Here is a 15,907-nt window from a genome sequence, read left to right on the forward strand (position 1 = left end):
CTTTTCAGATTTTTTTTAAAAAGCCCATGTCCAGACTGCTTTTTCAGACCACCACCATGTGTATCCTCGGTGACTGCCTACACTCCAGCAAGGGCAACCAGCCTTAGTGATGCTGAATGTATTTGCATTACTGACTGCAACCTCAAACCCTTAAAGTATTCCTTATTTTTACCAGTACACCTTAATTTATCATGAAAAAATTGTCCATATTATTTTACATGTTCCTCACATTTAAATTTCTCCCAAAACAGAAAATAATAAACACAACTTCTACAAAAGGAATTCCAATTCTATTATTCATTTCTTAATTTACCATATACATCCCCTCTCAAACTCTAAACTCACCTTTAAAATTAGTTAGTTGTGAAAGAAATGTGGCACTCAAACAGCAGATTATCAGAGCCAGGATCTCTGTTCTCTACACCTCTCTCCTCTCAGCAGAACCAGATAATGGCAAACTTTCCCTCTATTTTTCCACACATATACATGTAAGTTTCAAATCTCAGTGCTTCCCCCTTTTTTTCAAATGTAATCACACATTTCTATTGGTTGAAAACCAACCCTTTTCCAAAAGTACCCTGCCCCCAACTTGACTTCTGCCTAGTACCCTTCCCCCAACTTGACTTCTGCCTGCTACCATAGCAACAGCTCATGGAACACTGCTGTGTGGAGTTAGGTCAGAAGTTCGCCACACAATGTTTCAATTCCACAGAGCAAGAGTGCTTGACTTTTCAAACCTAACAGCAAATCCATAGTACGGTTCTTTGGTAACACATTTTTCTGTACCAATACAAAACATGCTTCTATTGATTTACACATACAGCCTAGTTTTTATTCTAGAATGGTATGAAACAGCCAATCAGTTCTTTTTGTTTTGAAAAAAATATGTATGCCTCCATTTCCAAACTGTCTTTCTTTTCATATTGCCATTCTACTGAAAGACACCTCCTGAGTGCATCCAGTTCTCCTTTGAAGATGTTCACAGTGTGGATTGTAGGGCACAGCTATGTCTTCTGGAGTTAAAAGTTTGCAGAGAAAACAGGTATGGTGAGAGACCTTGCTTTGCCAAATGTAGACATTAAATGGATTGGTCAGAGAGGGTTAGAGTGGCACCAATTGATGCCATTGGTGAAATCCTTCATGCAAATCCAACACCCTGACCTCATAATAGTGCACTGTGGTGGCAATGACCTAGGCACTTTGACTGGGGTAGGTCTGGAAATGCTTATGAAGGACACCTTTGCACAACTGTTTTCACTTTTCCCTAAAACTGCCTTTGTGTTTTCCAACATATGCCAAAGGCAAAAATGGAACTGGTCCAATCATTTCTGTCCGCAAATTGACAAAGCAAGAAAGCACGTCAACAAATCTGTTTCTGCTTTCCTCCGTGACTATGGTATGGGTGCCATTTACCACAACAACTTGCGTTATGACATGCAAGACATTTATAGAGGAGATGGTGTGCACTTCAATGATGAAGGGAACAGAGTCTTCCTCTTGAACCTTAGACTCTGCATCGGTACTTACTTGTAGGTACCACTTAAAAAATCACTTCATAAACAACGGCTCTTTTTAGAGCCCCCTAATATCTAAACTCCTAAATCTGCATTTCATTTCTTTTTTAATTTTTTTTTTCTTCCGTACGCTTACCGTAAGCTTACCGTACGCGTACCCCGTGATTTTTTTTAAAATCAATAAATGTTTTCTTTGTACTTTTCTGTCCTTCTTTGACCCCCTCACAAATGTAAGGGGGTCTGTAACTCTCCTCCTTGCCCCCTTTTCTTGTTTTCACTCTTTTTTTTCTGAGTGAAACACACAAAATGGCGGCCGCCGCTTCCTGGTTTCAGCCGATTCGAATGTTTACTAAGATCTAACAGCCGATCAGAATCGCGCTCGCGCACGCCACCGTACGCGTACGGTAAGCTTACGGTAAGCGTACCGTAAGCTGGCTCAGATATATATATTGATTTAAGTGCTATTTTCTCAGGACCTACTGAACAGATTTACACCAAACCTACAAAAGGCACTTCCTTGACCTAGGGACTACCTCTCTGCCAAATTTCTAGTAATTCTGTTCAGCCGTACGGGCTGTAGCCCTGTCTAAAGGTCCTATGGAAAAATGCATGGGAAAAACGCGTTTTGGGACACCCCTTTTATCTCAGCCCCCGCTTGACGAATCCCCCCGAGACTTTCAGGGTAGGAGCGGAGCGTAGCGCCCCACCTATTTTGAGAAATTTGCGAGGATTCGTCGACCGGCGCCAAAGTTATTCAAAATAGAATGTTGCGGATTTCCTATGGAAAAGGGGTCCTAACTATAACTACCTACTGGCGACCGCCAGTAGGATATATATATATATATATATATATATATATATATATATATTCACTGAAAAAACCATAGGTTTCAGACATGTTATAGTTAGCGGAAATTTTACTGATAAAAAACCAATGAAATTCCCCCGTTATAGTTAGTGCAGGCAACTATAACTCGCGCGACCGCAATCTTCTGCTGATGCTAATACTGTATTTAGACACTTATTTGCCCATGTCTTCTTCCATAAATTTTTAGCTATACATATATTAGAAATATTTTTTTTTCATAAAGACACATATGTCATCAGCAGAAGATTGCGGTCGCGTGAGTTATAGTTGCCTGCACTAACTATAACGGGGGAATTTCATTGGTTTTTTATCAGTAAAATTTCCGCTAACTATAACATGTCTGAAACCTATGGTTTTTTCAGTGAATTTGTACGGTTTTTTAAATGCTAAGTTACTTTACGCCATTCGTGGCGTGCACGCCCACTTAACGCAGTTCGTTCCGTGCGCGCACGGTGCGCTTCGCGCGCCCACTTTACGCAGTTAGTGCCGTACACGCAAGGTGGGCACGCAGTGCGCTACACGCACCGCGTGCCCGCGTTACGCACCGTGCGCACATGGAGGACATATTATGCGCTTCCTTGTGATAGGTAATCTGTTAAATTTAATTTGTAAGTGATGACAATAATATGCCATGCACAGAGTTTTTTTTTTTTTTATTAAAATGTTTAGCGTAAGCGCACCGTACGCGTACGGTAAGCGTAATCGGCGAAATTTTCAAAAAATAAAAATTTACCGTTTTTGGCCTTTGAGGACTCAACTAACATGGCTATGTGCATGGGCGCTGTCTAAACAGCCCCTTTATATGTTTTTTTCCTTTATTTACAGCCCCCCCCTCAGAGTGCGTGAGAGAAAATGGCGGCCGCCGCTTCCTGGTTTCGACCGATTCGAATGTTTACTTAGATGTAACAGCCAATCAGAATCGCGCTCGCGCACGCCACCGTACGCGTACGGTAAGCTTACGGTAAGCGTACCGTAAGCTGGCTCAGATATATATATTGATTTAAAGGCTATTTTCTCAGAATCTACTGAACAGATTTACACCAAACCTACAAAAGGCACTTCCTTCACCTGAGGACTACCTCTCTGCCAAATTTCTAGTAATTCTGTTCAGCCGTTCGGGCTGTAGCCCTGTCTAAAGGTCCTATGGAAAAATGCATGGGAAAAACGCGTTTTGGGACCCCCCTTTTATCTCAGCCCCCGCTTGACGAATCCCCCCGAGACTTTCAGGGTAGGAGCGGAGCGTAGCGCCCCACCTATTTTGAGAAATTCGCGAGGATTCGTCGACCGGCGCCAAAGTTATTCAAAATAGAATGTTGCGGATTTCCTATGGAAAAGGGGTCCTAACTATAACTACCTACTGGCGACCGCCAGTAGGTAATATATATATATATATATATATATATATATATATATATATATATATATATATATATATATATATATAATTACATTTCTTCAATCAAACTTCTTGCCGCTTAAATTATTCGACCTGATATGGTTACTGGAAGATAGGAGCTGTCACCTTCACTGTCAGAGATTTTCGAAGACAGTGAAAAAACAACAGCAGTCACTGAGTTTTTCGGTTCAGTCTTTCTTTCACCATCTCGATCAGAAGACTGATTAATCAAATGCCGAAAGTGAGAAGGGTTCTGGCAACCGACTTTCCAGGACGCAGGGCAGTCACCACATGTCCCTTGGTGGACACAAATTGTAAAGGTGCAGCAGCGCATGGAGCATCAGATTTCCTCCTTCGCACTTGTCAGGCGATCACTAGATTTCTGGTTTTAAACACAATGTTGTTTGCATGTTGCCTCTTGTCGGCATAGGCTTTCCTTTTTTCCTTGTAAACCAAGTCCTTTGTACAAGTTGTATTCTCATTTCCTTCTCTTTTGTTAGTCCATTGAGGTAACATGGTTGTCATTGCTCTCTTGAAGATCAGGACTTTCGCCTGCTATTCAGTGAGGTGTTGAACGATAGGCTCTTAGAGTGGAATTCAATACAGTTTTCAAACTGAGTCTCTCAAGATTTGCACCCTGTACTGCTTTCTTTAGCGTACTCATAAAACACTCAAAGAGTCTGTTAGCCTGCAGCTAGAAAGGTGTACTCTTCTGATGCTTTATGTTCAGATGCTCCAGGAAAACCTTGAATTCACGACTCTCTGGAATTAGGATTCTCGAGCCTTGCAGTATAACTCCTTCCTGAGTTATAGACAGCTCATCTTTAATGCTTTTTTACTTTTGCTATTCACCATCACTGGTGAGAGGTCTAGTGCTTCGATTCCATGACTGAGGTGTAGTTATATCTTTCAACTTCAGCATGTCCCTATCATGGCTTGTGGCAGTGATGATCTGTGCTAACGAAATGGCAGCTTGCGTATTTGATTCTACAATGAAATTAATTAAGGCTTTCCATACAAGAATACATGGAGATATTCACAAGCCCATACCATGGAAAAACTTTCTTTCTCAGGTTGTGAGTAAGCACGCTCTGTCTGGGACAAACTTTCACTGGCATTTGCCACAATATGCCTTCGAGGATGGGGGTATCAGCTATGCTGTGCACGGATAGTGCCTAAGCCGATTGGGCTCGCGCAAACAACAACCTCTGTATGAAGCTTTGGATTGAAGTAGGCCATTTTAACAGTTTCAATATCTTGTTTGATTTTCTTGAAACTTCTCTCACATTCTTATGACCACTTGAATGGAAAAATGTTCTTCGTTAACTCTCATAAGGGAACACTTATAGTAGCAAAGTCTTGTTTGCATCTTGAACAGTAACTGGCCATGCCAAGAAATTAACATATCATAGAAACATCTTGTGGGGGATCAGCAATTGACAGGGCTTGTGCTTTGGCAGGATCAGGTGTCATAACCCCATCTGAAAAGATATGGCCAAATAATATTAACTTTGTCTTGTAGAACTCACACTTGTCTGCATTCAATGTCAGGCCTGCCTCAGTTAGTAAATGACATACTTGGGTGAGAGTTTGATCATGCTCCTTCTGTGGAACTCTGGAAATCAATATGTTATAGTAATAATTGAATGCAACAGGCTTTAAGACAAGTCGAATGACATCTTAGAAAAGTTGTGCAGCAGATGACACACCAAAATTGAGTCTGATATCGAAACAGACCAACATGTGTAGAAAAGGTTGTAATATACCTGCAATCTTCCTTGAGTTTCAACTGATGATAACCTTTATTTAAATCAAGGCGAGAGAAGACCTTTGCACCATTTAATTGCATTATCATGTCTGCAATGTGTGGACCTAGATGTCGTTCTTGTTCAATTGCCTTGTTAGATTGACGCTTATCAAGGCCTATGCATAAAAACTCATGCACTGTCTTTTTTGGGCACTACCACTATGGGAGACAGTCAAGGCGTCAACCCAGTTAAACACTCAATAATTTCATGCTTAAGTAACGATTGAAGTTCTTTTTCAACAGATTCTTGTAAATGAAAAGCAATTCGTCTATAGATCTGAGCAACAGGACAAACACATTCATAAATATGTAACTTTACCTTCAAAGTCTTAAGCTTTCCCAAACCATGAAACAACAAAGGAAATTGACTTACTATTTTGTGGAGAGCATTCATGTTATAATTCACAGAAATCAGTCACATTCATCAGCAGCGGTACTGAAACTGAGCAAACTGCTGTCCCTTGATGCACATGAATTGGTGCTTGCACCTTTGTTTTCTTGAGTTGCAATGTTTCTACAAATGACCTTGACTTTTGATGGCCGTCAATGCAGCCCAGGGGTACACCTTGATTTTCCATGGTGTAAGTCGGGGCAATGGAGATGATTCATTGTATTTCTCTTCAGGTATTATGTTTATCGATGCACCACAGTCGATGATGGAAGGTATCGAGCAATCATTTATTTCAATATATTTTCCGGACAATATTTGTATGACTTCGACTTTGGTGATTTCGCATGTCAACTTTTCTTTGACTGACATTTTTCTTCACATGCAGCAAGTCAGACATGCTCACGTTTCTCTGAGGTAAACGTCTACATGGCGCAACTATCTTCCTCACTTTCACTTGATATTGATGCGGACAAACTGTTTGATGATGATCGACTTCTTTCAGTGTCGATTTGTCTCAATTGATGTTGCTGCTTGCCATGTGGGTGTGCGTCGACAATTGCTCTTGGAATGTTGTGGTAGGCATTTTATCTTCGTACCCTTACACACTTTCTTTTTCCTTCGCTTTACAAACTGTCACAAAATGTTTCTCTTTCCCACAGCCTTTCCATATCTGTCCAATTGTGGGACCTTTCCCTTTGTGTGGAAAAGAAAATCCATATCTAAAACATAACTTCCTTTTATGTGTTCTCTTTGATCTTGAAGTAACTAATCGTAATTTTTCTAGATCCTCCACGAAGGTGTCCACGATCACTAGGGACTGGAAAAATATTGATAAACGAGAACTGGGGAATTTGTTGGAATCACCATGGCCTGCTCTATTATTTAATGTTGAGTCAGACACAAATGCTTACACGAAATAGATAGATTCTGCCTGTCAGAAACTTGCGCCAGGCAAACAATGTATCCTTAAACGAATAGTGCCATCTGCCCCTTGGTACTCGGAAAATCTTAAAAAACAAAAACTTGAATGCAAAAAATTGGAACGTAAGTGGAGGGAAAGATATGATACTCATGATAAAGAGATCTATAAACTATGCCTCTCCAAATACAAAAAACTGGTTTTTGAAACAAAGAAATTATATTTTGGAGATCAAATCAAGATGGCCGGACCTTCATCTAAGGTTTTGTTTAACACAATTGTTAAACTTACCACTCCCGTTAGCCCTAAAACCGAGAGTAGTCCAGAACTTTGTGAAACACTGGCTGCTTTTTTCCTACAAAAGGTAGGAAAGATCTTTTCCTCCTTTTCCTCTATATCTTCTGGAGCCGCAAAAGTTGCTTTAACTCAACCATCTGGCGGTAACATAAATACTCCAACATTAGATTGCTTTATTCCCCCAAACCGATCTGAGGTTTTTAAACTACTCTTTGAGATTCGATCCGGCTCCCCTTTGGACCCATGTCCAGTATCTATTTTGCACCAGGTCCCGGAAGTGAGCGTGGAAGTTCTTACCCCACTGTTCGCAGCTATCTGTGACAGTGGTCATTTTCCAAGGGCTTGGAAAATAGCCTCTATCCTCCCCCTCTTAAAAAAAAACAATCTAGACCCTTCTGACCCTTGTAATTATAGGCCTATTTCTCGGCTTCCCTTTCCTGGGAAAATACTTGAGAAGGCCATGAATGGGCAACTCAGTTCCTTCCTTCAAGCCAACTCTCTGCTCGATAAGACACAGTTTGGCTTTTGTGCTGAACATAGCACCGAGTCGGCATTGATTAAATCCACTGAGGAGGTCAGGAAAGCCCTAGATCAGGGAGGTGCCGCCATACTTGTTCTACTGGACCTTTCGGCCGCTTTTGATACGGTCCATCATGTGGTTTTGATGGACCGTTTATCTGCGGCCGGGGTTACAGGCAAGGCTTGGGATCTTCTTAGGTCATTTTTGACCAAACGAACTCAAACAGTAGATTTAGGCAAATATAAATCAAGACCTTTCGCTCTTCCCTGTGGGGTCCCACAAGGGTCCTCACTCAGCCCTACCTTGTTTAACGTGTATGTAGCGCCGCTGGCCGCTGTGATTAGATCATTTGGTTTTCAGCTGACCACATACGCGGACGATACACAAATTGTGTTATCTATTAAAAGGGGGGCTGAAACTGAGATTGGATCCAGTTGTCATAATTGTATGCAGGAGATTTCTGCCTGGATGGCATCGAACTGTTTGAAGCTCAATGCTGACAAAACGGAAGTGATTGTTTTTGGGAACAGCATTAACCTCTGGACTCCAGATTGGTGGCCAGCAGAAATGGGCTCACCCCCACTACCTGTGGTTCGAGCCAAGAACCTGGGAGTGATTATTGACTCCAAACTCTCCTTCGGTGACCAAGTTAGCAGGGTTGTCTCTTCCTGTTTTTTCATTTTAAAAACCCTTAGGAAAATCAAATTCCTCCTCCCTGAAGATAGCCTAAAGACAGTCGTCACGGCATTTATTCTATCCAGATTGGACTATTGTAATAGTCTTTACATCAATATCCAGGAGAGACGCTTGGCTAGACTACAGATTGTACAGAATGCGGCAGCCACGCTGATTACAGGGACACCTAGATATGTCTCTGTGAGAAAGGGTATCAGCACACTCCATTGGCTGCCCGTCAAGCAACGAATTCAGTTTAAAGCACTGTGCGTTGTTTTTAAGGCACTCAGTGGAATTGGTCCTGATTTTCTGAAACGTGCCTTTCAGTGGTATGTTCCTGGAAGAGCCCTGCGCTCGGCTCAGGCTAATCTAGTTACCCTCCCCCGCTTTAACAAAACTAACTGGGGAGGTAGGAGTTTCTGCCATTGCTCTGCTAAGGCTTGAAATGGTCTGCCTCCTAAACTCACGAAGTTCACGGAGCTTCTTTCTTTTAGGAAAGAATTAAAAACATGGCTGTTTAACTAAACCTCCTTATCAGCATTATCACAGACCAATCTCAGGTGGATAGCTTACAGCGCCAGGACACCTCTGGGTAACAGAGAACGCTATACAAGTCTTTTTAACATAACATAACATGTGTAGACATCACTTGGTGTCCTTCAAGCTTTTGCTTGGGCTTACTTTTTATACTTATGACTGATTCACTTTGGATCCCTCCAGCCTCCATGTTAGCAGCTTGTCTTTCAGCACACTCCTTAGCTCTGGCAGCAATCAACACTCGCTCCAGACTTAAGAGTTTCTCTCTGGATTTGTCTTCTGAATGAATGTGACAAGCATTCATCAATAACCAAGTCATATAACTTCCTCATCATTAAATTAATTGAACTTACAGTGTTTAACTAACGTTATCAAGTCTCTCCAAAAATTCATCAACGGTTTCATTAACTTTTTGAAGTTCTTGACTGAAAATGTATCTTTCGTAATCAACGTTTGGTTCTGTATTGAACTTGAGATTCAGCGTTTCTTTAATCTAAAAATATGTAATTTCTTCGTCAGTACTCAGCATTTTCTTTATGACTTCTTTCACGCCATCACCAGTAAGATTTTTGAGATACTTGATAATCTTGTTGTTATCAGTCTCTTCAAGTGCATCAATGAAATAATCAAATTTCTCTATCCAAGCAGTCCATCTACCTCCAATATTTAGCTTTTTGGCGGCACGAAAGGTGGTGGTGGTTTCAGAAAGGCGGCAGCTTGGTAACTAGTTATGGCAGTGGCTGACCTGGAGGGTGGAGTTATTTCTTCTGTCGGCTGTCCATTTAAGCCTGCGTCATTTGTTCCATTTCCGAGGTCTTGTCATGGACCAGCCTCAGAGTCATCATGGACAACTGGTGAAGCAGTGACCTCCTGGTTGGTCTCTATCGGAGCCCTTCGCTTGTTGGAGGCCTCTGGAGTTGTTCTGAGCCATCACCTAGCAGCTTTGGTGGTGGGCCACTTCAGTTATCGGACAGCTCAGTAAGCACAACCCTCGTGCTTCTTCTCGCCTGATATGGAAGTCTTAAAGCTCTACTTATTGAGGCTCTTTTAAGTGCAATGATAAGATACTTCTTTCTTACTTATTCTGCCAGCCCACACTTTTTCCTGTATCAGTACGTAGCCACCTTTTGTAGTATCTCTCTGTATAATGTAAAACTTTATCTTGTGTGGCAGCGTGGTACCTTTAATGGCGTGACCAGCAGGTTCTCTACCATCAACATGTAAATTCTTTGTAACCCTTCCGTTGTCTTCAGCTGCTTTACAGCGGCTGGAGTTGCGCTTTGACTCCACGTGTATGAAGCGCCGATTCAGTTCTTTGACAGCAACACATGTGGCACGCACAAGCAGTTTCCTTGGACTACGGCAAACTCTCTGGGAGAACACGGTCTCCATTTGTAGCGTCCTCCCCAGCCTGGGAACCCGCCAATGACCATGCCACACACGGAGCTTAGCATGACATTTCTTTATTCTGCTTCGTGTAACTGCAAATTGAACATTCTAAAACAAGCTTTCATGACATTGCGCTCAGACACCTATACCACAGCTCTACAGAGTCCATTAGGAGCCAAAAGGGTTCAGTCATAAAATATTGCAGTACACTACAATAAAAATGACAGCCTAAATGTGTGCTGTGTTACTTCCTAACAAAACAGAAACATCATACTGAATCACCTCTAGGTGTTACACTTAGGAGACCTGAGTGCAGACTGCAAGGTTGGATGACAAGAGAAGTGGTGACAATGAGATGAATCAGGACAGAAATCTGATGGGGGCAGTAAGAGAGGACCAGTGTCAGAGAGAATGTTCAGATGACTGTGTTCTCCACTCTCTTGACTGGCATGACTAGAATATTTAAATTCATAACTGCCTTTTAGAATCAAAGAAATTACTCGGTAACAGTCCAATAAAATTAAAATAATGATGACATAGCATTTTTTATTTTTAAAGGTCATTTTTTCCGAGGGTTGCCCTGAAGTTGTAGCTTTCATTCATGTCAGAATGTGTCGTGGACCCCAGAATAAGTAACAGAAAAGAGAATATAAGTCAATTTGTTTTCATCATTCAACACATGTTAACAAAAACATGATTACCTGTACTGACAACATGTGTACATTGTGTTTCACACATTAGTAAGTCAGATGGCCAACTTATCCAATACAATACTTTTGATTCTATATATTAAATGGGAAGGACCCTGCATGGATATTGATGCATACCTGCTTTAGAACTGGCTTTTTCCTTCTCTTTGAGTCTTAATTGCTCTTCATGAATCTGCTTTCCAGACATCAGCCTGTACACAGGAGGGTCTGCATTCTCTCCCACAAGTACCAACTTCAGGTCCCGCTCATCCATAATTCGAATGACATTTGCCCGGTGCATGTGTCCCAAATCTTGCTTATTATCGTCAATCAAGTGAATAACGCGATGAGGGATTTGCCTCCCCACGCTTCCAAATGTTTTTCTGGCGTGTGGGTCTAGTTTCTTTTTGTTCCTCTCTGGCTCCTCCTTCTCTCCCGCTGTACAGAGAGAATTTGTCTGCACAGCCACAGTTCCTCTTCTGGCACATGATTCCACCCACTTTGGCTGTGATAAAGTTCTGCTCATTGTTGTCGGAGGCAGCAGGTGGCTAAAATATCTCAAAAAGCAGATGGTTTCTTTCCTTGTTGCCTCGCCAATAAATCTCCGCAGGCAAAGTGCAGACATCCTACCAAAGGAAGAGATTATAAAGAATCAGCAAATTCAACTAGTTATGCGATAAACATACTCCACATGGATTACATGCATGCTGAACTTTGCCCTTTCCTTTATCCCAAGCTGAGGACTATAGAATGAAAATGCATTGATCAGTTTACAGTTTCAGAAATGCAGTAACATTGAGGATATTTCAGTTATATAGCCGAGATAATCATCATTGAAGAGGACCTCTGGAATACTCAGAGTCTGCCTTGCTGATTTCAGTAACATCATATTTTCCATGCAATGTACTGGTCACTATATACAATAACATATAATTAAGATGAAAGCATTGAACATAAAGAAAATGTAATTCTAAAAAATGTGGCTGTATGTCAACCGGTCTGGAACATTTTAGCTATATCTATACTCCAAAACATGAAACAGCAATTTAGAAAAATACCACTTAACTGTTAAAAATAAATACAAATTGTGTACATTAATGAATAGCTAAATAATAAAAAAAGGCATACTGAATGTGCTAACCTAGTGATAACAAAGGCACCTTAATCACACACCTTAGTGACAGAGCCATCTCAAGGTGCTTTCCAACTGCTGAGTTCCCACCTCTAAAAACGGTTTAAGAGATAAATGGAAGGGCGCCATATCAGCACTGACAATGACAGCTTTGAGCAGACAGCTTAAGACCAGAGGGTGCTGATAAGAGAAACAAGGACTTCACTGGGTGGAACACACCCGAGGAGGAACCAGAACAAGACCTTTGATACTCAACCAACTGAACCAGATCTGTTGAAAGCAAATTTTCTTTCATTGTATAGGTAAACCAATTTGGAGTCAATTGGGCACTATGATAGACACGCTTTAACAGTACCCACCCTTCAAAGTATGCAACATCGCATATTCTATCTTGGTCTGTAACCTGGCACAAAGATATACCACGGTCAAAGTTATTCAGATGGATGTGAGGCTGGCCAACCAAAACATTCTCAATTAGTTTGGAGACGAAGTACTAATTTATGTAAGAATTTTGGGATTCAAAGACAACTTTTGGGGTTTTAAAAGACTGTTATTAAATTTTCAAATTAGATGTACAACACACACAGCACAACAACTCGGTTGTGGGTATTATTTAAAAGGTTCAATTTTTGCTTTTAAAAGAGGAAAACATTTAAGAGATTATTTAATCTAGGCCCAGAATGATCTTACTGACCCAAGTTAGCAGAAAAGACTCTGACTGGAAACTATAAATGTGGCATGTGCAGCGTGTGCATGAATAGTTTCAACCTGAAGTCTTTTGTACATGATAGTATACATTTCTCACTGACCTCATACCAACTGAAATTCCTGTAATGTGATTTATGCCATTTGGTGCGCATGCAATAAAATCTAAATTGGAATAACAACTCAACTTATTCACTGTAGAATACTACAGTATAAGAGCAGAATATTAGATGAGTGTTTTTAGCAAGTCAACTTATGGACCAGGACCTCAAGTGACAAGGACACTATTTATCCTGGAACATCATTGGATTGATCCTCTGGACTCAGTAAACGTTGCACTGAACATTTCAGACAAAACCATGGAAACATTATCTACTTATGCAAACTGATAATGAGCTATATGATGTAATTTTTTAATTTCTTTTTCCTTGCCTGTAGCTTTACAGCAATGAACCCTGACAATGCACAAGTCTGTGGCTTCATTGTTTTATACACAACAATGCGGTTTCTGTACTACTAGGTAGAGCTTTCACCTTTTTATGCATCTATTTATTCCTCCTGGTGCTTTTACTACACTTGCACTCATGAATACTCATTTCACATTTCATGCCTCTTGCCCTGCATGAGTGATTTCCTTTTCTATCGAAATCAAACCTTTCCAGATTTTGGGTTCTTCTTATATATTTTCTCTTCTTCTATTACTTCACAACATTTCCCTACTTTCTTTCTTTCCTTGCTTAGTACCACATCCCTCAGCATCACACTGCCCTTTGTTTTTTAAGTACACACTAGGCAGGCATAGCTGCCTCTCCTGCGTGTTGAAGCACAGTGTGCACACTTTCTTTTATTGGACACACAGGGGTTTCCTTCCCCAACTAGCTCGACTTGGACCATGTTGTCAGTGTGAGTACCTTGCTAATAACTATTATGGAATTCACTTTTGATTCTTTGTCTCCTATAGCGGGTATTTCCTCCGTCTGGTTCTTTGACAGAGTCGGCAGTCCTCGCTCATCCCGTTTGCCTGCTCCTGATCCCCATCATACCACTCAATTTCTCCGGTCATCTGGCTTAGGACCGGCTCTTCCCTCCCAAACACACTCTAAACTGTTCTGGCGTATCGATTTTCATTGTTACCCGCTTTTCTGTGTTCCAATACAACAGATGCTGCTTAAACACTTGATACTGTTTCTTAATTTTATGACAATTTCATTTAATTTGCCCTTTGATACTAATTTGTAATTTATTACTCTAGATAGCTGTTGGTTCCTTATTTTCTTGATGTGCTGCTGATTTGGGCATTTTTGTCATTATTGATTCTTCCATGACCCAATCTTAGGCAAGCCCACCTCTCCCACTTTTTTCACTCTTTCATAGTGGAGCTTATTACCATACATTGGAGATCAGTTCTTCACCTTTGGTCTTTCAGGTTGCTCTTATTTCGGTCTTGTGAGCCTGTCCTGATGATGGACCTGATACTTTCAACCCTTGGGGGAAAAATGTCGACATCTGTATAGTATGTTTAATTATATAAATAAAATAGGACCAAATGGGGGAGCACGCGCAAAGGGACCTAAGATGGCTACCTGACGATGGAGCTCCGTGCTGCCGCGGGCACTGCCGCTTGGATTACTGCCGTTCCTACACCGCTTTGCTCCTGAAACATGTTTATTCTTGAGGTAAATCCTCACCTCATGTAACGCTGCCGTTTTTTTTAGATCCATTTCCCCCGCTGGATTCTAAACTCATCTAGTGACTCTGGAGGCTGTAATGCGGCCGCCTTTTAATATTTTTGCATATTGAGATATTCACCTCAGAGCTTAGCATGCTTTGATCAGTGAGTCTGTTTCTGCAGTATTTTGGAGTTTCTCTATTATTTTTTGTAATATTGACTGTATTTCTTCACTGAGAGGAGCAGTTTTTCTGAGGAACTTCGCTGTTTGCTGAGTGCTTTCTGACCAATATTGGTTTTGATTCAATACATTTTTCCTTGACTTGCCAACTTGGTTCACGGGCAGAAGTAAAACTTTGTCACACTTTAATAAGAGATATACTACTAACGAGCCTGTTCCTAGTTCTTCCTCTACTGGGTTTTTTCATATACTGTTTGCATAATTCTGGGAATATGGCTCAATCTGCCTCTTCTCGGTCTGCAGTTTCGCCCATTACTACACCAAAAGTGCAGTTACCAACCTCTGCTAAAGCGAGACCCTCATTCTCTGCCCAAATCTCTTTCTCCTGTATCTTTAGACACTGTTTTAAAGGAAATATGTGCTTAACAACCTGCAGCAGATTGAGAGGACCCCAATGATGAAGCATACCACCTAGGAGTAGCCCTGGTGGGTGAGGGTACTCTAGCAAATAATTTTTCTTTCTGGAAAGAGTGTTTTTCCACACATGTTCAGTGGAATCCCTGTTCTTCCTATGGGCAGGTTTCTAATTCCGGATGTTGTGGAACTGCATTCAGTAAGAAGGGTGAACCTAACCATAACTTCTACCTCCCCCTGTATTTGATTGCAGTCTCTTCAACAACATTAGCTAATATTAAACACTTGGGACACAAATTTTACATCTCATCCTCTGATTCGATTCTACAGAAGCTTGTACATGCGAGGTTGGTTTTCAATAAAATAACTACTGTTGATGCTGCATCTATATTATTCTGTAGCAGCGCTCGTTACTACGGTGGCCGTAATAAAGTTCTACGACGTCATCCCTGACGAGGCAGAAGAGGAAGCAGGAAGACACTATGAGAGAGAGCGCGCTTGGAGTCGGAGGAGAGTCGGAGGAGAATCGCAGGGAGACGCCGAGAGAGCAACGTCCATCACAAGACCCGACCCTGAAGGGAGAGACCAGATCCGGGGAGCCAGGAGGCGAACGTTCCCGCCTAGCGCCCAGCCATGCTCCAGGAGGAGCGTGGCTTAAACAGGTACGGGAGCGTGTCTCGGGGTGAGTAGGGAGGAAGGGAAGCACTGAAGAACAGAATCGCTCTGTTATCTTTGGAAAATAAAAAAAATAAAATAAAATAAAAAAATTAAAAAAAATCGAGCATTTCCTAAGCACAACTTTGG

At 41.3% G+C, this 15,907-nt stretch overlaps 1 protein-coding gene across 1 annotated transcript in view; it reads right to left on the reverse strand.

The window, feature by feature from the left end:
- MTIF3 (mitochondrial translational initiation factor 3) overlaps positions 1 to 15,907 on the reverse strand; it is a 156,001-nt gene that overhangs the window by 61,327 nt on the left and 78,767 nt on the right. Inside the window, exon 3 of the mRNA XM_085621623.1 lies at positions 11,141 to 11,628. Within this exon, the coding sequence (XP_085477749.1) occupies positions 11,141 to 11,627 (487 nt within the window). The 5' untranslated portion in view covers position 11,628. The remainder of the gene's footprint in view (positions 1 to 11,140; positions 11,629 to 15,907) is intronic.

This window comes from Triturus cristatus, chromosome 8 (genome assembly GCF_964204655.1).
Source record: "Triturus cristatus chromosome 8, aTriCri1.1, whole genome shotgun sequence".
NCBI lineage: Eukaryota > Metazoa > Chordata > Amphibia > Caudata > Salamandridae > Triturus > Triturus cristatus.